The 24,048-nt window shown below is 43.0% G+C and overlaps 1 protein-coding gene across 1 annotated transcript; it reads right to left on the reverse strand.

Annotated features, from left to right (window-relative positions):
• Positions 1–5,436: 5,436 nt before the first annotated feature.
• On the reverse strand, positions 5,437–23,255 carry LOC112215495 (cysteinyl leukotriene receptor 2). The gene is made up of 3 exons (XM_024374567.2): positions 22,973–23,255; positions 6,371–6,761; positions 5,437–6,226 (listed from the first exon to the last, which is right to left on the reverse strand). Exons 1-3 carry the CDS (start codon positions 22,977–22,979, stop codon positions 5,437–5,439), a joined length of 1,188 nt encoding a protein of 395 aa, XP_024230335.1. The 5' UTR covers positions 22,980–23,255.
• Positions 23,256–24,048: the final 793 nt, after the last annotated feature.

Here is a 24,048-nt window from a genome sequence, read left to right on the forward strand (position 1 = left end):
ATCATATTAACCCTTCGTTTCATGTGTCTCTCCTCAGGCTGGTGGTAGCTGGTCCAGTGCAGGACGTTGAGGTGCGGGAGGTCCTTCCTCCCGTCCTGGACATCGAGGAGGCCCCGGCGTACACGGTACGTTCCATCCTGGAATCTAGGCGTCGGGTGAGGGGCCTGCAGTACCTCGTGGATTGGGAGAGGTACGGTCCGGAGGAGAGGTGCTGGGTGCCGGTGGGGGACATCTTGGACTAATTTCTGCTGAGTGACTTCCACAGCCTCCATCCGGATCGACCCGCACCTCGCCCTCCGAGTCATCCTCGAGGCTGGCGTCGACACGCTGCGGGAGCCGCGCGTCACCACTGTGGCTTTTGGGCACTGCATCTCACAACCGGCTGTGATTGGGAGTCCCATAGGGCGGCACACAATTGGCCCAGCGTCGTCCGGGTTTTTCTGACTTGCCTCGTTAAATAAAGGTTACATTTTAAATACAAATTGTAAAAATTACTCCAAATTGGCACTCCCCCACCATTGTAAAAAATACTAACCAAAATATAAACGCACCATGTAAAGTGTTGGTTCCATGTTTCATGAGTTGAAATAATAGATCACAGAAATATTCAATATGCAACCCAAAAATATTTATCTTAAATTTTGTGCACAAATTTGTTTACATCTCTGTTAGTGAGCATTTCTCCTTTGCCAATATAATCCATCCACCTGACGGGTGTGGCATATCAAGAAGCTGATTAAACAGCATGATCATTACACAGGTAGACCTTGTGCTAAAAGGCCACTCTAAAATGCACAGTTTTGTCACACAACACAATGCCACACATGTCTCAAGTTTTGAGGGAGCATGTAATTGGCATGCTGAATGCAGGAATGTCCACCAAGGCTGTTGCCATATAATTGAATGTTAATTTCTCTTCGCCACCTCCAACGTCATTTTAGCGAATTTGTCAGTAGGTCCAACCGGCCTCACAACCGCAGACCATGTATGGCATTGTGCATTTGTATTTATTATGGATCCCCATTAGCTGCTGTCAAAGCAGTAGCTACTCTTCCTGGGGTCCAGCTAAATTAAGGCACTTTATACCATTTTAAAAACATTACAATACATTCACAGATTTCACAACACACTGTGTGCCCTCAGGCCCCTACTCCACCACTACCACATATCTACAGTACTAAATCCATGTGTATGTATAGTGCGTATGTTATAGTGTGTGTGTGTGTGTGTGTCTGTATGCATGTGTCTGTGCCAATGTTTGTGTGGGCGAGCAGTTTGCTGATTGATGGCTATTTGAATGCACAGGGATACCGTGACGAGATCCTGAGGTCCATTGTTGTACCATTCATCCGCCGTCATCACCTCATGTTTCAGCATGATAATGCACGGCCCCATGTCGCAAGGATCTATTCACTATTTGTGTTGGTAAAATTAATTATGTGAGAAATTGTGGTGGAAACACCTTTATGCGCAAATATTGATCTAATAACCGTCATATCGAAGTAAACTTGGAGTCACGTGATGATATGTTATGTTGTCCTCCCTCTACGACGCTGGAAACCATGCAGTTTATTAGGTTACAGATTAAATCAATTGTGATGAACTTCAGAGGGTAGTGAATGTGCAAGGTGATGAGCTTGATGCTCCTATTCTGGTCGTGATGATTGATGCTTGGCTGAAGTTTGACAAATGCAAATAATATCGCTCTTATCCATAATAATCTCAGCATGTAGGTAGTCTACCCGCACTGTATCTGCGAGCTGTTGGCTAAACCACATGTTCCAAGACCAAAGACATTCCAAGACATTCACAATATAACGCAACAGTTTTTGTTACCATCATTATAGTTGAAAATGGAAACCCATTTAACGTGTATTTTTCATTCGGTATATGGGAATTTAACAGCAAAAGTAATTTTTATCTGCACTACCATCACGCACACACAGCCTTTTATCCACGAAAAGTCAGTTTGATGGAAACACGTCTCAGGTGGGAAAATGCTTATATTGTTTTAAGCAGATTTAATAATATCTATTCTTGATACACACAGGAAACTGTTGAGCGTGAATACAAACATTTTTTTTTTTACCACTTTTTTCGATCTTGTCTCATCTCTGCAACTCCCCAACAGGCTCGGGAGGCAAAGGTTGAGTCATTAGTCCTCCGAAACATGATCCGCCAAACTGCACTTCTTAACAACCGCCCGCTTAACCCAGAAGCCAGACGCACCAATATGTCGGAGGAAATACCATTCAACTAACAACCGAAATCACGCCACAAGGAGTCGCTAGAGCGTGATGAGCCAGGTAAGGTCCCCCCCTGGCCAAACCCTCCCCTAACCAGGACGACACTCGGCCAATTGTGTGTCGCCCTATGGGACTCCTGATCATGTCCGGTTGTGACACAGCCTGGGATTGAACCTGGGTCTGTAGTGACACCTCTAGCACTGCGATGCAGTACCTTAGACAACTGTGCCACTCGAGAGGCCCCTGCGTTGCATTTCTTGACACAAACCGGTGCACCTGGCACCTGCTACCATACCACGTTCAAAGGCACTTGAATATTTGGTCTTGCACATTCACCCCCTGAATGGCACACATACACAATCCATGTCTCACTTGTTTCAAGGCCTAAAAATCCTTCATTAACCTGTCTCCTCCCCTTCATCTACACTGATTGAAGTGGATTTAACCAGTGACATCAATAAGGGATCATAGTTTCACCTGTATTCCCCTGGTCATGGAAAGAGTAGGTATTTTGTACAATCATTGTATAAGAATATTTGCCAGGGCATACTGTATGTTTCATTATAAATCTGGTTATTTCACCTGGCGATATGGGAAGCTAAAAGGTTAGCTAGCTTGCAGTGTTTAGCAAACTTGTAAGCAAAGGAGGACAAGAGACCATTCTTTTGCTTTCACCTCAAATGAGAAGCTAACAAGAATCCACCCAAAAATGTATTTTGTTTAATAATAATAAATGTAATAACTCGTGATTACAGGCTATTGTGAAATGGTAGAACCTGCTGTGGTGTCGTGACTTTATGTTCATTAATCTGATGACTTATTTATTTAATCCACTATGTTTAATTGTTACCCAATGAAATGAATCATGTAACAATTAACTCATTAGGATTTGAGACACCACGGAAGAGGTTGTTTAAACAGTTACCATCTCAAAAATTAAACTCTAAGGTATATATCAGGTACCAAGGTAAGACCCAAGTGCAGACTGTGTGAAGTAACAATGTTTATTGTAACGGGCAGGCAAACGACAGGTCAAGGCAGGCAGGGGTTCGATAATCCAGAGTAGAGGCCAAGGTACAGGATGGCAGGCAGGCTCAGGGACAGGCAGAGTGGTCAGGAGGGCGGGTACAGGGTCAGGACAAGCAAGGGCAAAAACCAGGAGGATGAGAAAAAGAGAAACTGTAAAAAGCAGGAGCTGAGACACAAAACGCTGGTAGGCTTGAATAAACAAGACGAACACAGGGGATAATGGGGAAGATGGCCGACACCTGGAGGGGGGAGACAATCACAAAGACAGGTGAAACAGATCAGGGCATCTTATCATATCCTAATTCGGAAGCTCATGCATCTGCAAAAACCCCAGCCTTACTCATGATTCAGTACTACACAAATTGGTTTAATTATTTATTTACTAGCTAACTAAATAATAACAGGCTAACATACACACTTAATACATGAGTCAAAGGTCCCTAGCAGACTTAAAATATGGTGGCTTTTTACACGACGACATGGAGAGGAATAGAGAGGGAGAGAAAAAGACACATATCGTCAATACATTTCAGAACTATTCTCACAGTAATCATATAGTTTGCACACAAACCGCTGCCCATTTTGAACAAGAAATCATGAATGTATTTACATGTGAGAGCCTTTTATCGGTTGGAACCATCCCTCCTTGGGAAGGTTGTTGGCTTTTCATTGGCAAGCTGTATGGCTCTGATTGTCCGAAAGGGATCTTCCCTTTCCCCCTCTTCTACTGTTGTTCACTCTGGAAGATAGCTAGCCAGACATGTCGACAGTTCCCATTGGTGATGAGCGTAGTAGGATAGTCTCACTTTGCTTTTCTAGATATTTGACTCAAGATAGCTAATCAGCTGTCTCAGTGATTGTCTGAGAGGGGAGTTTGTTTTCCCCCTCATGTTGTTATTCAGGATTCGCACCACGATGGAAATGACCTGCAGCTCGCCTTCTCTCTGGTCTAAAGGAAGGTGAGTTTATTTCTTCACCTCATATTCAGGTTCAATGTTGCAACCATTTCAAACATGTAGCTCCCGCCTCACATTTCCTGGTCTCTGAGATTCAGCGTTTAAACCACTTTAGATGTGGGCTGCAACTCCCTGTCTTTCCTGGTCTAATGTTAATCTCTGTTAGCAGTGCTTTTATGCCCTCTGGCCAAAGGGGACAGTTCTGTCAGTCTGACATGCTCTCTGACCTTACCTGGGGTGTGGCTACTTACTATGCACAAAGTTATGCAAAACTATTCTCTATTATGGCTCTTAAAATCATGTCCCTATCTTAACAAAAAATACTTTCATCTTTTCATATTATGTGCACAACGTATTGGATGGAAACTTGACAGATAAAGGGGATATACTTTCCAAGTTACAGTATTTCGTCCATATGATTTTTAACGACATCACAAAATCAAAACCATTATGACATTAGTTTTCATTAGCTCCCCACTGACCATTCCCCACATTCTTATTTTTGAATTATTGTTCCAGTGTCCACTTTTGAGTTTCGTCAGGAAAAGCCTAACAAAGACATTCCTCTCGTGGATTTTACTGAGGGGGAGAACGAGCCCCCCCCTCTCCTGCAATTTACAACAGGGTGTGAACTGTCAGTTCCCTCATCACCTCTTCTGTGGGTGAGATAAGGTCTGGTTATTGTCAACCATTGCCAAGCTGATCTGACCCTTTGTGATCCTCACAGGATAGTCATGACAGTAGCCAACTAGCTAGCCATGTGACTTTTTCTGATTTATATCACATGAAGATGAGAAAGCTAAAAAGGCTAGCTTGCTATGTTTTAGCCAGGCTAAAGCCAGCTAGCCAGGCTGCCAGCTAGATAATGGCTGGCTACTATTAGCAAGGGAAAGTGACTCTTCCTTGTTGTTTACTAAATTAAAATACACAAATAAAAAAACATTTCTATCGTCCCCCTGTGAATGGAATTGGGATATCATTGTTACCAAAATGTTTCTGCCACTCCAAGAATCCAACTCCACCCACGTGCATGCACGCACGTAGATCAACAGAGTGGAGCTTGTACGGTAGTAACCTTTAGTGTCTTATGTTCCCAGAGGATGTTAGGGTTCAGTCTTCGGTGTGTGTGTTTCTGGTTCAGGCCTCAGGGCTCCATTTTACACATGCAGAAAAGTGTCTCTGATTCTGGAGAGGTTTTGAATCCTTTATGGACTGTTGTTCACAGGGCTGAGTGTGTCTGGTATGGACTCAGGAAGGGATAGGGGTTGAGCGAGGGGTGTGTCTAGCATTGTGGGTTTTGTTGGAATACTCCTCTTCCTATGAGAGTACAGCAAGCTGCCCTGAGTGAGGGAGGAGAGGGACCGTCGTCGTGACGAGGCATTGCGTATGGTCGTTCTGAAGGACTTCCCGGCACAGTAATACAACAGAGGGTTCAGCACGCTGTTGGCCGCCGCCAGACATAGCGTCACCACCAACACCCGCTGCTGTGTTGCAGTAACAACGCAGCCCCACCCGCCCACCACCGCGTGCAGGTGCATCGAGCGAGCCACGTGATAGGGCAGGAAGCACAGTAGAAATGTGCAGATCACCATGGCGACTAGACACAGAGACTGGCGATGACGTCTCCCATGGCTACTCTTCAGGCTTCCTGTCTGTAGATTCTGGTTTATGGCTGTAGCTGTCAGTCGGCGGATGATGCTACCGTAGCAACCAAGGATGGTGACGAATGGGATCAGGAAGCCGAATGTCACGCCCACGTAGTTGAGAATGAAGATCCTCTTCCAGGAGGCGGAGTTACGGGGCTCGAAGCAGCGTGTTAGTCCCGCCCTCACCCTGGTCCCCGAAAATAGGAAGGGTACCGAAGTTCCACCCACAAACAACCAGATGCCCAAACAGGCCAATGAAGCTCGGTGGGGCGTGGCCAAGGCTCGATGATGAAGAGGCTTCAGCACGGCCAGCCAACGGAGCACGCTCAGTCCAGTCAGGAAGAGAATGCTATAGGGAAAGGGAATAATAATATAGCTTATTAGTTAGGTGCCTTTCTGGGCAAGCAGGGTCACCTCACATTATAATAACTGTGTGTGTGTGTGTGTGTTTTTTAGTGAACAGCTGTTTTGCAGTGTTTGTGCACATGCGTACCTGGTGTAGAGGTTGAGGTAGAAGCAGAACACACAGAGTCGGCACAGCCAATCAGGGAGGTCCCAGTGAGCACCCCTGAAGTAGTAGGCCAATCGAAACGGCAGGGTAAGGGAGAAGCATGCGTCTGATAGGGCAAGGTTGGTCATGAGAATGGAAGAGGGAGAGCGTTTGGACTTCAGTCGCAGGAACACGAACAGCGCTCCGCTGTTGAAAAGCAATGCTATCGGGAACACAAGTAGATAGGTGACGGTGTAGGCTCTGTATTTAAAGACCTCATCCTCACCGCTACAGGACTGGTTGCTAGTCAATGTCTTCACCGTGTGGTTGCTAAGGGGAAGGGTCACTGGTGGAAGGGTGGAGTCAAGCCAGTGGGAAGTTTCAAGCCACGGAGCTGGGGAGAGACACAGACACATTATTATCACTATCATAACCAAGGGTCAACTTGTTAAATGTTAAGAAGGGGTATGCTATGTTCAGTATTAGAAAATAGCAAAGCGAACATATACGATGTTGACCAGAATGGAATGAAAATACAATCACAAGTCCGGTGTATTCAGGATGCTTTGAACGTTGAATGAACATTTAAATCTTGACAAATTGGTTTGAAGTACTAAAAGGACTAAACAAGATACTTGTGGCAAGGGGCATTTCAATATGTTATTTTCAAATGTTTTATGACTTTACAATCAACAATGTCCAGGACACAGCTGATATGAAATGCCTACAAAAATGCATGCCGTCATTAAATGTTTTTTCAAAGAGAACTATTACCATAGTTCTGTTATTTTATTCTTTGTTTTAGTATGGTCAGGGCGTGAGTTGGGGTGGGCAGTCTATGTTAGTTTTTCTAGATTTTCTATTTCGGTGTTTGGCCTGACATGGTTCTCAATCAGAGGCAGCTGTCTATCGTTGTCCCTGATTGAGAACCATATTTAGGTAGCCTGTTTTCCTATGTGTTTTGTGGGTGGTTAATTTCAGTCTTTGTGTGTCTGCACCAGACAGAACTGTTTTGGTTGTTTTTTTGTTGTTCAGTTTTGATTATTATTAAATAAGATGAACACTAACCACGCTGTGCTTTGGTCTGATCCTTATTCCTCCTCAGTGAAGAGGAGGAAATCTGTTACAATATCAGACTTCAAATAAGTAGGCCTAGTTGCACCGCACCGGGAAAACTGGGAAGAAGTGGAATAAAAGAAGTATGGAAAATAACAGTAGTGTTCTTCCAGTACACAAACACACTAATGACTCTATATTTAGCCCATTGTAGGGAATATGAATTGTTCCACTGACTTACACTAGATAGTGTGAAAGACCAAATAAGTTAAAGATGTGTGTGAAGTCAAGGGTGGGCGCAAGAATGCAGTTGCATGGTCAAGATTGGAGGCAAGAATGCTGTTGCATGGTCAAGGTTGGAGGCAAGAATGCTGACCAGAGCCTGTATTTGGGCCTACTTTAATTGTTGTAGAAATATGTAGAAATTCTTTGTTGTTTTGAAGAGAATTTCCTGTTATTCAACGTAGTGTAACATGACTCATTACATCTTTTCAAATCAAATTGTATTTGTCACTTGTCGAATACAACAGGTGTAGTAGACCTGACAGTGAAATGCTTACTTACAAGCCCTTAAACAACAATGCAGTTTAAGAAAAATAAGTGTTAAGTTAAAAATAGATAAGTGAAAAAGTTACAAATAATTAAAGAGCAGTAGTAAAATAACAGTAGAGAGGCTATATACAGGAGTACCGGTACAGAGTAAATGTGCGGAGGCACCGGTTAGTGAGGTAGAGTTATAGGTAGGTAGAGTTGTTAAAGTGACTATGCATAGATAATAAACAGAGAGTAGCAGCAGCATAAAAGAGGGGGTAAGAGGGCAATGCAAATGGTCTGGGTAGCCATTTGAAGCTGTTAAGAAGCCATTTTGGACCTAGACTTGGCGCTCCGGTACCGCTTGCCGTGTGGTAGCAGAGAGAACAGTCTATGACTAGGGTGGCTGGAATCTTTTTCTTTTTACGGCCTTCCTCTGGCCCCGGTGATGTACTACGCTCTGTAGTGCCTTGCGGTCAGAGGCCAAGCAGTTGCCATACCAGGCAGTGATGCAACCAGTCATGATGCCAGTCATGCCCCTACCCCGGTCAACTGCCCGGCACCCTCCACAGCAACCCGCCAAAGCCCCCACCATTTCTCCGTTACCCAAATCCAGATAGCCAATGTTCTGAAAGAGCTGCAAAATCTGGACCCCTACAAATCAGCCGGGCTAGACAATCTGGACCCTCTCTTTCTAAAATTATCTGAAGAAATTGTTGCAACCCCTATTACTAGCCTGTTCAACCTCTCTTTCGTATCGTCTGAGATTCCCAAAGATTGGAAAGCTGCCGCAGTCATCCCCCTCTTCAAAGGGGGTGACACTCTAGACCCAAACTGCTACAGACCTATATCTATCCTACCCTGTCTTTCTAAGGTCTTCGAAAGCCAAGTTAACAAACAGATTACTGACCATTTCGAATCCCACCATAACTTCTCCGCTATGCAATCTGGTTTCAGAACTGGTCATGGGTGCACCTCAGCCACGCTCAAGGTTCTAAACGACATCATAACCGCCATCGATAAGAGAAATTACTGTGCAGCCGTATTCATCGACCTGGCCAAGGCTTTCGACTCTGTCAATCACAACATTCTTATTGGCAGACTCGACAGCCTTGGTTTCTCAAATGATTGCCTCGCCTGGTTTACCAACTACTTCTCTGATAGAGTTCAGTGTGTCAAATCGGAGGGCCTGTTGTCTGGACCTCTGACAGTCTCTATGGGTGTGCCACAGGGTTCAATTCTCGGGCCGACTCTCTTTTCTGTATACATCAATGATGTTGATCTTGCTGCTGGTGATTCTCTGATCCACCTCCACAAAGATGACACCATTCTGTATACTTCTGGCCCCTCCTTAGACACTGTGTTAACTAACCTCCAGATGAGCTTCAATGCCATACAACTCTTCTTCCGTGGCCTCCAACTGCTTTACACGCAAGTAAAACTAAATGCATGCTTTTCAATCGATCGCTGCCCGCACCTGCTCGCCCGTCCAGCATCACTACTCTGGACGGCTCTGACTTAGAATACGTGGACAACTACAAATACCTGGGTGTCTGGTTAGACTGTAAACTCTCCTTCCAGACTCACATTAAGCATCTCCAATCCAAAATTAAATTTAGAATCGGCTTCCTATATCGCAACAAAGCATCCTTCACTCATGCTGCCAAACATACCCTCGTAAAACTGACCATCCTACCGATCCTCAACTTCGGTGATGTCATCTATAAAATAGCCTCCAACACTCTACTCAACAAACTGGATGCAGTCTATCACAGTGCCATCCGTTTTTTCACCAAAGCCCCATACACTACCCACCATTGCGACCTGTACGCTCTCGTTGGTTGGCCCTCGCTTCATACTCGTCGCCAAACCCACTGGCTACAGGTTATCTACAAGTCTCTGCTAGGTAAAGCCCCGCCTTATCTCATCTCACTGGTCACCATAGCAGCACCCACTCGTAGCACTCTCTCCAGCAGGTATATCTCACTGGTCACCCCCAAAGCCAATTCCTCCTTTGGTCGTCTTTCCTTCCAGTTTTCTGCTGCCCATGACTGGAATGAATTGCAAAAATCTCTGAAGCTGGAGACTCACATCTCCCTCACTAGCTTTAAGCACCAGCTGTCAGAGCATTTTACAGATCACTGCACCTGTACATAGCCTATCTGTAAAGAGCCCATCTATCCACCTACCTCACCCCCATACTGGTATTTATTTATTTTGCTCCTTTGCACCCCAGTATCTCTACCTGCACATTCATCTTCTGCCGCTCTACCATTCCAGTGTTTAATTGCTATATTGTAATTACCACCATGGCCTATTTATTTCCTTAACTTACCTCATTTGCACTCACTGTATAGACTTTTTGTTTTCTTTTGTTCTACTGTATTATTGACTGTATGTTTTGTTTATTCCATGTGTAACTCTGTGTTGTTGTATGTGTCAAATTACTACGCTTTATCTTGGCCAGGTTGCAGTTGCAAATGAGAACTTGTTCTCAACTAGCCTACCTGGTTAAATAAAGGTGAAATAAATAAAATAAAATAAAAATGCTCTCGATGGTGCAGCTGTGGAACTTTTTGAGGGTCTGAGGACCCACGCCAAATCTTTTCAGTTGCGTAAGCAATTTCATGACAATACGTATGGGAGAAAAAAAGTCTATACTATTTTTTTTACAAATGTTATTCCACTAACAAATATATTGTAGCCTAATTTATTTCAACCCTCAAGTATTAATTTAGTTCATCTTTTTCAAAAAGTGATTAGCTCAATTGATGGCGACAGTCACGCGGCTAGGTAAAGCCCCAAGTTCTCATTTACTTGCCACGCATTCGATTACTTCCCACGCAAAGTCAATTGTCTTGTCTCCTCGACTTTAGAAGGTCATAACTCAGCCTCAATGTCAATGAACCAAATATATCCACATGTGCATCGGAATCCTGTCTTTCTTGTGAAATGTAAAGCTTGTTTTTAGCCTAAAGTGTTGTGGGGTTACACGTCATTATAGATTGCTTTATAAACTGAACAAAAATATGTAAAGTGTTGGTCTGCAGAAGAGTATTAGGGCCAAGTGAAAAAACAAAAACAGCGAGGGGTGGTGGTACAAAGATTATAATTTTTTGCATGCCAATACTTTCAAAAAAGTGGCAATATTTAGAGATAAAGCTGCAATGAGGTCGAAATAACATTTTCTGAATAAAGGGGCAATATTTCCAGAATAAAGTGACAACATTTCAAGAATAAAGTGGCAATATTTCGAGAATAATGACACGCAACCCCTTGACTTTTTTCACATTTTGTTACGTTACAGCCTTATTCTAAAACATATTAAATTGTTTTCCCCCTCATCAACCTATACGCAATACTCCATAATGACAAAGCAAAAACAGTTTTTAGAACTTTTTGCAAATGTATTAAAAAAAATGATATCACATTTACATAAGTATTCAGACCCTTTACTCAGTACTTTGTTTAACCACCTTTTGCAGTGTTTACAGCCTGGAGTCTTCTTTGGTTTGATGCTACCAGCTTGGCATACCTGTATTTGGGGAGTTTCTCCAATTCTTCTCTGCAGATCCTCTCAAGCTCTATGAGGTTGGAAGCACAGCGTTGCTACACAGCCATTTTCAGGTCTCTCCAGAGATGTTTGATCGGGTTCAAGTCCGGGCTCTGGCTGGGCCACTAATGGACATTCAGAGACTTGTCCCAAAGCCACTCCTGCATTGTCTTGGCTGTGTGCTTATGGTAATTTTCCTGTTGGAGGTGAACCTTCACCCCAGTCTGAGGTCCTGTGCTCTCTGGAGCAGGTTTTCATCAAGGATCTCTCTGTACTTTGCTTCGTTCATCTTTCCCTCGATCCTGACTAGTCACCAAGTCACCCAGTCTCTGCTGCTAAAAAACATTCCCACATCGGATGCTGCTGCCACCACCATGCTTCACCGTAGGGATGGTGCCAGGTTTGCTCCAGATGTGACACTTGGCATTCAGGCCAAAGAGTTCACTCTTGGTTTACCATAAAGGCCTGATTGGTGGCGTGATCCAGAGATGGTTGTCATTCTGGAAGTTTCTCCCATCTCCACAAAGGAATTTTGGAGCTCTGAAATCAGCCAAAACCTCAGAAAAACAATTGTAGACCTCCACAAGTTGTTACTTGTGTTGTTACAAGTTGTTACAAGTGTTGTTACTTCAGTCTGCATTTGGGTCTTACCTGAAAGCGTGATACTTGCGTAAAACCCCTTCTTCATTTATCATTCCTACCGCAGCCATTGGATAGGCCTATCATTTATTTTCACTTGTCCACTGTAATGTAAGATTAGCCTTCAGGTTAAGGTACTCAATCTTGTTGACGACTATTTGTTTATAGGATGCTGAAAATAGTAGCGTTGTAGTGGATTTGGAGAGCAGTTTGATATGGGAGAGCAGTTTGACACATACACATGCATAGCCCCTGGTCTCCGGGATCCCAAGATAACTTGTTTTACTGGGTGTGCTCACGTAGCCCACGACCCTATTGTTAGAAGGACAGTTACCATAAGGGGGAAATACTACTGTTAGTAAAGCACCATGGATAAGTTCCCATTTATGCACAGCTTTCTTGCAAGGTGTTCGCCTAGTCTATGCAGCAGAACGTAAAGCAAATTCAGAGGGCAGACTGACAGGGGCTAAACCCCAGTTCTCTTTGCATTCAGTGACAGTATCAATAATTGTTTTTGTTTGTGTTCATAAAGCAGCATGGCCGTTAGATGAGTGTTTGCCTAGTCTGAAATTGTCAGGAACAAATTTGGTGTATGTGTGCGCTCGTGCGTGTGCAAGCTATTTGATCATTGGATTGCATTAGATTACATGTGAGTTCACAGTGACGCCTGTGTCGTGTCTGTGAGTATCATTAAATGTGAAGACTGGTATTTTATCAAATCAATTCTCTATTAGTAATTATTATGTGATTAAACTAATCACGTAAACTTTTAACTAGGAAGTCGGGGCACCATGGGAAAATGTTTATAGAGTCTCTATTTTCCGAATCGACTCTTCAGATATTTTCATATCTTATCGTGTACAGTCTTGTATTAATGTACTTTCATTACCTCATCAGTTCTCAATACTGAATGTCGCAAACCCTTGGATATCTGCACGAACCCGAGAATAAATTATGAATCAGCGATATACAAATTGGCTTAATTATTTATTTACTAATTAAATAATCATATCACAGAAATACATGAAACACACACCCAGTTAGTTCATACATTGAGCATTACATGATACAAAGAAAAAGTCCCTAGTGGACGAAACCGATATGACGGCTTGGTAGACAAAGGAAAGGGGATGTGGACGGCTTAAGAGCGGGAAACTCATAGCTGATAACTACACTCATAGGCATTGCTAATACCTTACATGAACGACCGCTCATTTGAAATAAATTGCAATTTACATATTTAAGAGTGTCGGTCTTGTCTTTCTCTGTGGTCCGTCTGCTGGAGAGTCAATCAACAGAAAGTCTCTGTTTGCGTTCCCCAGGAGTCAGTATGTCATAGTTGTTATAATGGGTACTTCAGAGTACCATTCGGAACTGTTCTTAGATTGGAAGCGTTTACCAGACTAAAGTACTTAAACAGCTGCAGTCTGCATTATTGTTCATTAGTTTGTAGATGTCTTTGCCATTTCAACGTGGGAATGATCTCCACATTCTCGGGTCTTGTCCTTTGGTAGAGTTGTAGTGCCAACCATTTCAGCATGTAGCTAACGCTTCATATTTTCTGGTCTTAGAAATTCAACCATTTGCAACCTTAGCTTAAACCGTGGTTTACGTGGTCTGGTGTGAATTGTGTCACGGGGGCGTTCACACTTGGGTAGAAAAGGTCCGTCTCATCATGTTTGTGCCTACCTAGGCGTGGCTACTGACTGTGCATTAGTTATCATAAAACAATCAATTCTCATTTAGAAGACTAAATCACATTATCTTTTCAAAAGTATTCTTATAAAGTAGTCCTATACTTATTCTTATACTTATACTTATTCATTCATCTTATACAAACTTCAGACAGCTGGGAAATGTAAACTTAAGAGATATAGTTACAGTTGAAGTCGGAAGTTTACATAACCATAAGCCAAATACATTTAAACTCAGTTTTTCACAATTCCTGACGTTTAATTCTTGTAAAGATTCCCTGTCTTGGGTCAGTTAGGATCACTACTTATTTTAAGAATGTGAAATGTCAGAATAATAGTAGAGAGAATGATTTATTTCAGCTTTAATTTCTATCATCACATTCCCAGTGGGTCAGAAGTTTACATACACACAATTAGAATTTGGTATCATTTCCTTTAAATTGTTTAACTTGGATCAAATGCTTTGGGTAGCCTTCCACAAGCTTCCCACAATAAGTAGGGTGAATTTTGGCCTATTCCTCCCGACAGAGATGGTGTAACTGAGTCAGGTTTGTAAAGCCTCCTTGCTCGCACATACTTTTTCAGTTCTGCCCACAAATTTTCTATAGAATTGAGGTCAGGGCTTTGTGATGGCCGCTCCAATACCTCCATTTTGACACAACTTTGAAAGTATGCTTCCGGTCATTGTCCATTTGGAAGACCCATTTGCGACCAAGCTGTAACTTCCTGACTGATGTCTTGAGATGTTGCTTCAATATATCCACATAATTTTCCTTCCTCATAATGCAATCTATTTTTGTGAAGTGCACCAGTCCCTCCTGCAGCAATGCACCCCCACAACATGATGCTGCCACCCCCGTGCTTCCCAGTTGGGATGGTGTTCTTCGGCTTGCAAGTCTACCCTTTTTTTCTCCAAACATAACAATGGTCATTATGGCCAAACAGTTCTATGTTTTGTTTCATCAGACCAGAGGACATTTCTCCAAAAAGTACAATCTTTGTCCCCATGTGCAGATGCAAACCATAGTCTGGCTTTTTTATGACGGTTTTGGAGCAGTGGCTTCTTCCTTGCTGAGCTGCCTTTCAGGTTATGTTGATATAGGACTCGTTTTACTGTCGATATATATAGGTGCTTTTGTACCTGTTTCTTCCAGCATTTTCCCAAGGTCCTTTGCTGTTGTTCTGGGATTGATTTGCACTTTTGGCACCAAAGTACGTTCATCTCTAGGAGACAGAACGCATCTCCTTCCTGAGCGGTATGATGGCTGCGTGGTCCCATGGTGTTTATACTTGTGCACCATTGTTTGTACAGATGAAATTGGTACCTTCAGGCATTTGGAAATTGCTCCCGAGGATGAACCAGACTTGTGGAGGTCTACAATTTTTTTTCTGATGTTTTGACTGATTTCTTTTGATTTTCCCATGATGTCAAGCAAAGAGGCACTGAGTTTGAAGTTAGGCCTTGAAATACATCCTCTCCCAATTGACTCAAATGATGTCAATTAGCCTATCAGAAGTTTCTAAAGCCATGACATCATTTTCTGGAATTTTCCAAGCTGGTTAGAGGTACAGTCAATTTAGTGTATGTAAACTTCTGACCCACTCGAATTGTGAATTATGAATTATTACTGAAATAATCTGTCTGAAAACAATTGTTGGAAAAATTACTTGTGTCATGCACAAAGTAGATGTCCTAACCGACTTGCCAAAACTATAGTTTGTGTGTTTGAGTGGTTGAAAAATGAGTTTTTATGACTACAACCTAAGTGTATGTAAACTTCCGACTTCAACTGTACATGACAAGTCTAGAGCTGTAAGGCACCAGTTTCGGGCAGTCTACTGGGATAACCTATGAACCTCTGTGAAGAAACTGGTGAGTAATGTAGCTGTGGAGTCAAAAGGCCTAAAATTACCTTTTTAAGTGATCCGAGCATAAATCCTTATTAAATGTTCCGTTGTACAGGGAGTACAGGAGGGGGCTCAAATCGCACCCTTGTGGGGCCCCAGTGTTGAGGATCAGCGGGGTGGAGATGTTGTTACCTACCCTCACCACCTGGGGGCGGCCCTTCAGGAAGTCCAGTACCCAGTTGCACAGGGCGGGATCGAGACCCAGCTTGATGACGAGTTTGGAGGGTACTATGGTGTTAAATTCTGAGCTGTAGTCGATGAACAGCATTCTCACGTAAGTATTCCTCTTGTCCAGATGGGTTAGGGCAGTATGCAGTGTGGTTGCGATTGCGTCGTCTGTGGACCTATTGGGGCGGTAAGCAAATTGGAGTGGGTCTAGGGTGTCATGTAGGGTGAAGGTGATATGGTCCTTGACTCGTCTCTCAAAGCACTTCATGATGACGGAAGTGAGTGCTACGGGCGGTAGTCGTTTAGCTCAGTTACCTTAGCTTTCTTGAGAACAGTAACGATGGTGGCCCTCTTGAAGCATGTGGGAACAGCAGACTGGGATAAGGATTGATTGAATATGTCTGTAAACACACCAGCCAGCTGGTCTTACTTCAACAGGTAAACCCTGTTAGAACCCGTAGCGTTCGGGTAGCCATCCAATGCCTCCTCTTTGTCAGCTAGGAACGTCTCAGTATTGTTTGGCTGACCTGGAACGGGGTCAAAAGGTGGGGAAATCTTTGACGAGTTTGTCAAGGAATTACGTGCTAAGCGGGTGGAAAGGGTTGGCTTCATCCTGTGGGGAAATTGGGACTGAAAGGCCAAGAGGAGGAGCCAAGCTTTGGCGGCGAAGCTGCTCCATATTACTCAGTGCCGAATGGCCAAGAGGAGAAGACTGAGGGACACGAGGGAGGCAAAATCTGAAACCTTCTAATCGTTTTCACTCCTTTGAATACCGGGCTCTGGTTGCTTGGTTGGGTAGTCACGCTGCAGCACATGACCATTCTGGAATTCCACCAGATTGTACCTAAGGGTGGTATTCTGCTGCATTGCATTAGAGTACTGATTTTGGACACGTGAGTGTCGCAATTGCTCCTTTCGGTCTCATACCTATTTGTCATGGTTTGCAGATAGAGGTTTTGAGTACGGAGCGAGAGATTTAGTGATGAGATTTCCTCCCTTTGCTTAAAAATCAATATTTCCATCTTCATCACTTGAGTTCTCTCCTCATTCATTTGGTTAGCTACTTCAATGAGTCCTGCTGTTTTGTCATCCAACTTAGTTATTGTGTTCATTAACTAATCGTCTTTGCTCATTTTGAGTAACATTCAACAAAACTGCCTGCATGTTATCACATTTCGTGCTCCTGTTTGTAGATAACTCGACAGATTTATCTAGTTTGGAGTGGACTACATCGTATTTATTTTTGGCTAAATCAAGTTATTCCTGTAGAAAACTATTTTGTTGAAGATTTTGTGCTCGTTCATCATCATAAGTATTTGCAGTTACTTTTAATTGTTCCTATTTCAAACGCAGTTCCTCAGCTTGCAGAATGTTTTAATTTCCTGCTTTTGTCAATAGTTGCTTGGTTCTCTCCACCTGTCCCTTCATGTCAGCCATGTCTTGCATGTGTTTCTGCTGAGCACTGCGGTACTGGACCAATGCCAATCTGTGATGGCGATACTTAAGGGCCAAAGTGGAGAGAAGCGTTACAAAGCCTGCGTTTGATGGTAGATTTTGGAGAACGTTGTTCGCAATTTCAGCTGTTTTTCCACTAATGGCATAATTAGGGTTTGTATCGCTGCTGAGGTCAGAGATCAATCCATTTATGGGTGAGGGTTCACTAATTAGCGAGGGAGTGGAGACTACCCCCTCTGATAGCTTGCACATTATTAGAACTTTAAAAAAATAAAATTGGGTTTTGGAATACGATGGAAGCTACAAAGATGATTTTAATCTCTTTATAGACGTTAATGAACTATCACTACTCTATCCGTAATGTCGGAGTTGAACATGAATGAATTTCCAAAAGCAAATTGAATTGATTAATCAATGATAATGATTAATCATACCTGGATAGGCTATCTGGGAATTCAACTTTAATTAACCTGAAAGTGTTGCTTCATCTAGGTTAATATGGAAAAGTTTAAAATGTCTCATTTACTTGGAAGAACCTGAAAAGGTATTTTTGACAATTTAACTTATTAAATTGAATGAGAAGATTACATACAATCAATTGAGATTGGCTGAATTATCATAAGTGTGAACCGTAGTTCAAACGTTAGGGTACATTCACCACTAGGGTTACTTATTCATAAAGCCAAAGCCACATGGGATTCCCGCGAAGGCAGGACTTCCTTCAGTACTGGGTAGTACTGAATAAGCTTTGCAAAAGCAAATGTGACTGATTAATCAAACCTGTATAAGCTATTTGGGAATTAAACTTGAATTAACCTGATAGCGTTGCTGTATCAAGGTTAATGTGGAAAAGTTTAAATTGTCTCATTTGTAGAAACCAATCCATTTGGATAATATTTCAAATGTCCATTTGAAAAAGGTAAGTCTGACATTTACTTATTAGTTCAATTGAATGAGACATCGATATCCAATCAGTTGAGACTGGCTGGATATCATAAGTAACCACTTGTTAAACGTGATACACGTTGGGTGTCACCTAAATAATGATGTATCAAAAATGTACTGGCGATTCTTCACCAACAGGGGTCACTGATCGCAGAAAGCTGAAATCAAACGGAAGTACAAAGGGGCGGGACTTCCGTCACCAAGACGGAGGAATTTCAACGTGACAGAGGAAAAACAAAATGGCTGCTCTTCCTATGTTAGCTTAGCATCTCGTGTAAGCTAATTCTACTTTGTACACTTTCAAGCATAACATCCTTAAAAAAGGAAACAGTTTTCTAGTAATCATCTTACATTCAAACCATTTTCATCATTCTTCTTTGCTAGCAGTAAGTTACCGGAACTCATTGTAATTGTAGGAAAAAGATACGCCTGTGTCCTATCCACGCAACTGAAAATGTGGGGAACTGAGAATTATCGCTTGGTCAGCTAATATCTCCTCAAATTTCAATCGGCTGGCTCTGTGTCCTCACTCTAAATTAATAATGAACGAGTCTACCCGGTTCTGAAACGCGGGAGACAAAAATAGCAAGTTTGGCCCAACGCATCTATTTCTCAAATTTCTATAATTATCTAGATTGTTATCCAAATACCAGAAATGTAATCACTAACTTTATCAACTCATAAAAAACTCATCCCCATACTGTTTTTATTTTATTTACTTTAATGCTCTTTTGCACACCAGTATCTCTACTTGCACATCATCATCTGCTCATTTATCACTCCAGTGTTAATCTGCTAATTTGTAATTATTCGCTCCTATGGCCTATTTATTGCCTACCTCCTCATGACTTTTGCACACACTGTATATAGACTTTGTTTTCCTACTGTGTCATTGACTTGTTTATTGTGTTATTGGCTTGTTTATTGTTTACTCCATGTGTAACTCTGTGTTGTTATCTTTGTCACACTGCTTTGCTTTATCTTGACCAGGTCACAGTTGTAAATGAAAACGTGTTCTCAACTAGCCTACCTGGTGAAATAAAGGTGAAATAAAATAAAAATAAAAATGTGAGGTGATACGGGCCTTGCTGAAAACCTCCTGGAGGTCCTGGTATTCTGTCGGAATGGTTGTGACATCAGAGACTTTACCCAATGTCCCGGGACAGCCTGTGCCGACTTCAGGCAATGCGCTTGGCAGAATGGGCTCCAGTCCAGTTCACAAGGTGATTGTGTCTCTGGAGCCATGAAAACCCCAACACAACGGGTACTTGAGGGGATTAATAAGTAGAAACTGGATTGACTCGCTGTGGTTGCCTGACACTCACAGGTTGATAGGAACCGTGTTGTGGGTGATTCTGCCAATAGAATGCCCATCCAGCGCTCTGACGTCCATGGGAATTGAGAGGGTTTGAGTGGGGATTCCCAACTCTGACACCAGGGTAGCGTCCAGAAAACTCTTGTCAGCCCCAGAATCAATGAGTACCCGGAGAGATTTGGACTGTTCACCCCACAGTAGGATGGCATGGAGAGTGTTACGAGTAAGGGGAGACTGGATATTCTCTGTAATTCCCACCAGCATACTCATACCTACTGATGAGCCGGGTCTTTTTACAGGACAGATGGAAACATAATGACCTTAAGTCCCACAATACAGACAGCTCTTGGTGTTCGGTTTGTGTAACCTTTCGGCAGGAGTCAATCTAGCTCTCAAGTTGCATTGGCTCCAGAGGAGGCGAGTATGCACCCTCTGTAATTTCCGAGAGAACTCGGGAGTCATTGGATTCACTCGGAAGTGTGGACTTCTGGGATTTCCTGGATTCCGCAGAGATGAGGTGGAAATCGAGGAACAGACTCCCTCTCCCTCCTACGTTCACGTAGCCACCCATAGATCCGGTTGGTCAAGGCTATGAGGGAGTCGAGGTCCTTGGGCAGCTCCCTCCATGGGCAAGCTTGTCTTTAATCACCTCTGATAATCTGTGAAAAAATGTGTCGAACAGGGCTTCCGGGTTCCATGCAATCTCAGGAAAACCCACCACGTAGTCTGCCACATTATGGGAGTCTTGATTTATTTGGAGCAGCTTACGAGCAGCCTCTCTCCCAGACAATAGAGAATCTAACACTTTTTGTACCTCCGCCACAAACTCCTCCAGACTGAGGTAAACGGTGGACTGTTGCTCCCACACCGCCGTAGTCCAGGCAAGAGCCCTCAGCGTTATGAGTTACGCTATCTTTGATTGGTCCGAGATGAACGAAGAAGGCTGCAGATCAAGGATGAGGGAGCACTAGGTGAGAAAAGCCTGGCAGGTTCCAGAATCTCCAGTGTAGCACTCCAGAGGAAGTAAGTGAGGTTCTCGGGACACCGGGGTAAGCTGGGAAGAAGCCTGGTGGCAGGGTTGAGACAGCGATGCGGAGCTGGTCCGAGTCTGCTGGCTCAGTCATGACCAGTTTGTACTATCACGGCTCAGGCTAAGACTCAGATGCAGACGCAGGAGGCGAATAGTACGAGTCTCAGAGTCGGCAGGCAGGCTCAGGGCCCGGACAGGCAGAAAGGTCAGAACTGGGAAGACTAGAAAAAGCAAAGACTAGAGCAGAGGAAACACGGGAACACGCTGGTAGGACTTGATGGGACAAGACGAACTGGCAACAGACAAACAGAAAACACCGGTATAAATACACAGGGGATAAATGGGAGACACCTGGTGGGGGTTGGAGACGAGCACAAGACATGTGAAACAGATCAGGGCGTGACACTCCCCTTTAATCAGTGTCAGGGAAACTGTCCCTAAATTTCACAAGGGTGAATTCATTGTAGTACCAGGTCATAGGGCAGGGGCTTTCAACAGGCGGACCGCGGGATATTTTATTTGGTACCCCAAGTCGGGGAGGTAGGTAGCCTAGTGGTTAGAGTTTTTGGTCAGTAACCGAAAGTTTGATAGATCGAATTCCGAGCTGGTAAAAAGGTAAAAATCTGTATTTCTGCCCATGAACAAGGCAGTTAACCCATTGTTCCTAGGCTGTCATTGTAAATAAGAATTTGTTCTTAACTGACTTGCCTAGTTAAATAAAGGTTAATAAAAATTTTGAGCAAAAATAAATACTTCTCCAGGAAATCAGCTTAAAGTGATCCCAGTATTCCCACTCCTAAAAAGAGATGTAATTTAATCAAGGTTTGAAATTATGTTTCAATGTTTTGGACTGTTTGCGATCAATTTCAGTGCACATATGATTTATTATGTTCCGGCACCGACCATACGCTCCAGAAAAGAATTGTCCTGTGGCTGGATGTACTGTAGGTTGGGACCCTTGCCATAGGCCAACCTGGCCACATTAAGGATTAACCCCATTTTTTCAATTTTCGCCTAAAATGACATGTTTGAAATGCAAGAGAAAGGCCATAATGTATTATTCCAGGCCAGTTGCAACTAAATAGCAGCAACGAATGTGCAAAATCTTAGACTGATCCAATGAACCATTGCATTTGTTTTCAAAATGTTGTGTCAAGACTGCCCTAATGTGCCTAACGAATTAATTTTTAATAACTTTTCAAGCTCAAAACTGTCCACTCTCCTCAAACAATAGCATGGTGTCATTTCACTGCTACTGTAAATTGGAAAGTGCAGTTAGATTAACAATAATTTAAGCTTTCTGCGAATATGAGATATGTCTATGTCCTGGGAAATGTTCTTGTTACTTACCACCTCATGCTGATCGCATTAGCCTACGTTAGCCCAACCGTCCCGTGGACGGGACACCGATCCTGACAAAGTTTTAAACAGATGTAAACTTTGGAGTGTAAATTTGTGTACCTCCGTCTGGTAACATAATACATCATACGAATTGAAGGGACTCACATTTACGTTCCAAAACGTACAAATCGTCCTGAGGCCAGGTTGCATAGGGTTGAACTTTTCCCCCAAGCCATAAGACTCCTGAACAGGTAATCAAATGGCTACCCGGACTATTTGCATTATGTGCTCCTCCAACCCCTCTTTTTTACGTTGCTGCTACTCTCTGTTTATCATACATGCATAGTCACTTTAACTATACATTCATGTGCATACTCCCTCAATTGGGCCGACCAACCAATGCTCCCACACATTGGCTAACCGGGCTATCTGCATTGTCTCCCGTCACCCGCCACCAGCCAACCCCTCTTTTACGCTACTGCTACTCTCTGTTCATCATATATGCATAGTCACTTTAACCATATCTACATGTACGTACTACCTCAATCAGCCTGACTAACCGGTGTCTGTATGTAGCCTCGTTACTTTTATAGCCTCGCTATTGTATATAGCCTGTCTTTTTACTGTTGTTTTATTTCTTTACCTACCTATTGTTCACCTAATACCTTTTTTTGCACTATTGGTTAGAGCCTGTAAGTAAACGTTTCACTGTAAGTTCTACACCTGTTGTATTCGGCGCACGTGACAAATAAACTTTGATTTGACTGACACAGCTCTTGTCGGGAAGCACATTGAACATTTCACAATCAGTCAAAAATCCCTAACTGATCCATAATTGGATAAAAATGCACCCAGCTTCCATTGATGCAAAAGCAGGTATGGGCTTGTCAGGTCAGGTCTGCACTAGCCCCTGATTCCCTGTGGCTACTGTTTTTAAATAGTTCTGTGTGAAAGAGTTTCACTCACTCACCTGTCATTCTGTCAGTATCGCATGCTGCTGGATTCTGCTGTACACCCTCCGCGGGACATCAGTAAAAGTTATGTTGATCTTTGCTGTGTTTTCAGATCTTACAGTACTTGTAGATTAATGTTAGAAGTCCCTTCCTTTCCTCTCACTACACACGTTTGGAGTCTTCGGAGTCCACTAGTAGAAATGATGTCACCATTAAAATTCTCTTTCCTCTCCTCTCACTAGACACGTTGGCGGTTGTGTAAGTTTGGGTCTAAATAGTTTGTGCACTGTTCATGCACACTTCAAGTGATTCTTTGTTTTTGCTTGACTTCCATGGAACCAAACCAGTATAACTACTGGGCTGAGTACCAACTTACCGGCCCGCCTCTCTCTGTTCAGTCTGCCCTGTTTGTCAAAACATAGCAAAGTGTGCAGATAAGATATTAGAAACCATCTATGTGGTTTGTGCTTTGTTTGTCAGATGCAAATATATACAGAGAGAGGGAGAGTGAGGGAGAGGTAGAAAGATACTGACTTAATTATTGACTGTCATTCCTGCCTCTGGCTAGTTTTTGGGAAATGTGTCAGTGTTCTTTGGAAAAGTCAGATAGGTGTGTTTTGGTGATTGTTTAATGTGAAACCTTGGGCTAAGGACCTACTATTGAGCTGAGCCCTGTGCCATTGTAATTGGGCAGCTGGCAACTAATTAAGGGTAATAACGCCTAGGTGAGATAACGATCAAGATATCATAGGTTATGACTTCAGACTTGTAGGCTCCAGCATGAGATGGGTGCTAGAGTGCAAGAGATCGGGAGTTTGTGAGAACGATTGTGCATGCAAGGACAAATGATCCATACAAGAGGTCAAATTAACCCGGGTGTGTAACTACTGTATCTCTCTATGTACAGCACAGTGCATTCAGACAGTATTCATACCCCTTGACTTATTCCACATTTCGTTGTGTTACAGTCAAAATGGATTAAATAAAATGTTTCTCTCTCACCCAGCTACACACTTTTATAGATAACGTTGACACCTCCTGGAAACAGAAGATACTCTACAGGAATGACAGGGTCAATCCAAATCATCTTGGC

Source organism: Oncorhynchus tshawytscha, linkage group LG02 (assembly GCF_018296145.1).
Source record: "Oncorhynchus tshawytscha isolate Ot180627B linkage group LG02, Otsh_v2.0, whole genome shotgun sequence".
In the NCBI taxonomy this organism is placed as follows: Eukaryota; Metazoa; Chordata; class Actinopteri; order Salmoniformes; family Salmonidae; genus Oncorhynchus; species Oncorhynchus tshawytscha.

What these genes read in the sequence shown, in the direction of transcription:
- LOC112215495 (XM_024374567.2), bottom strand. An exon ending in TACCTCAACCTCTACACCAG is followed by an intron (nt 6,227 to 6,370) that starts GTACGCATGTGC and finishes CTTTCCCTATAG; the next exon opens with CATTCTCTTCCTGACTGGAC.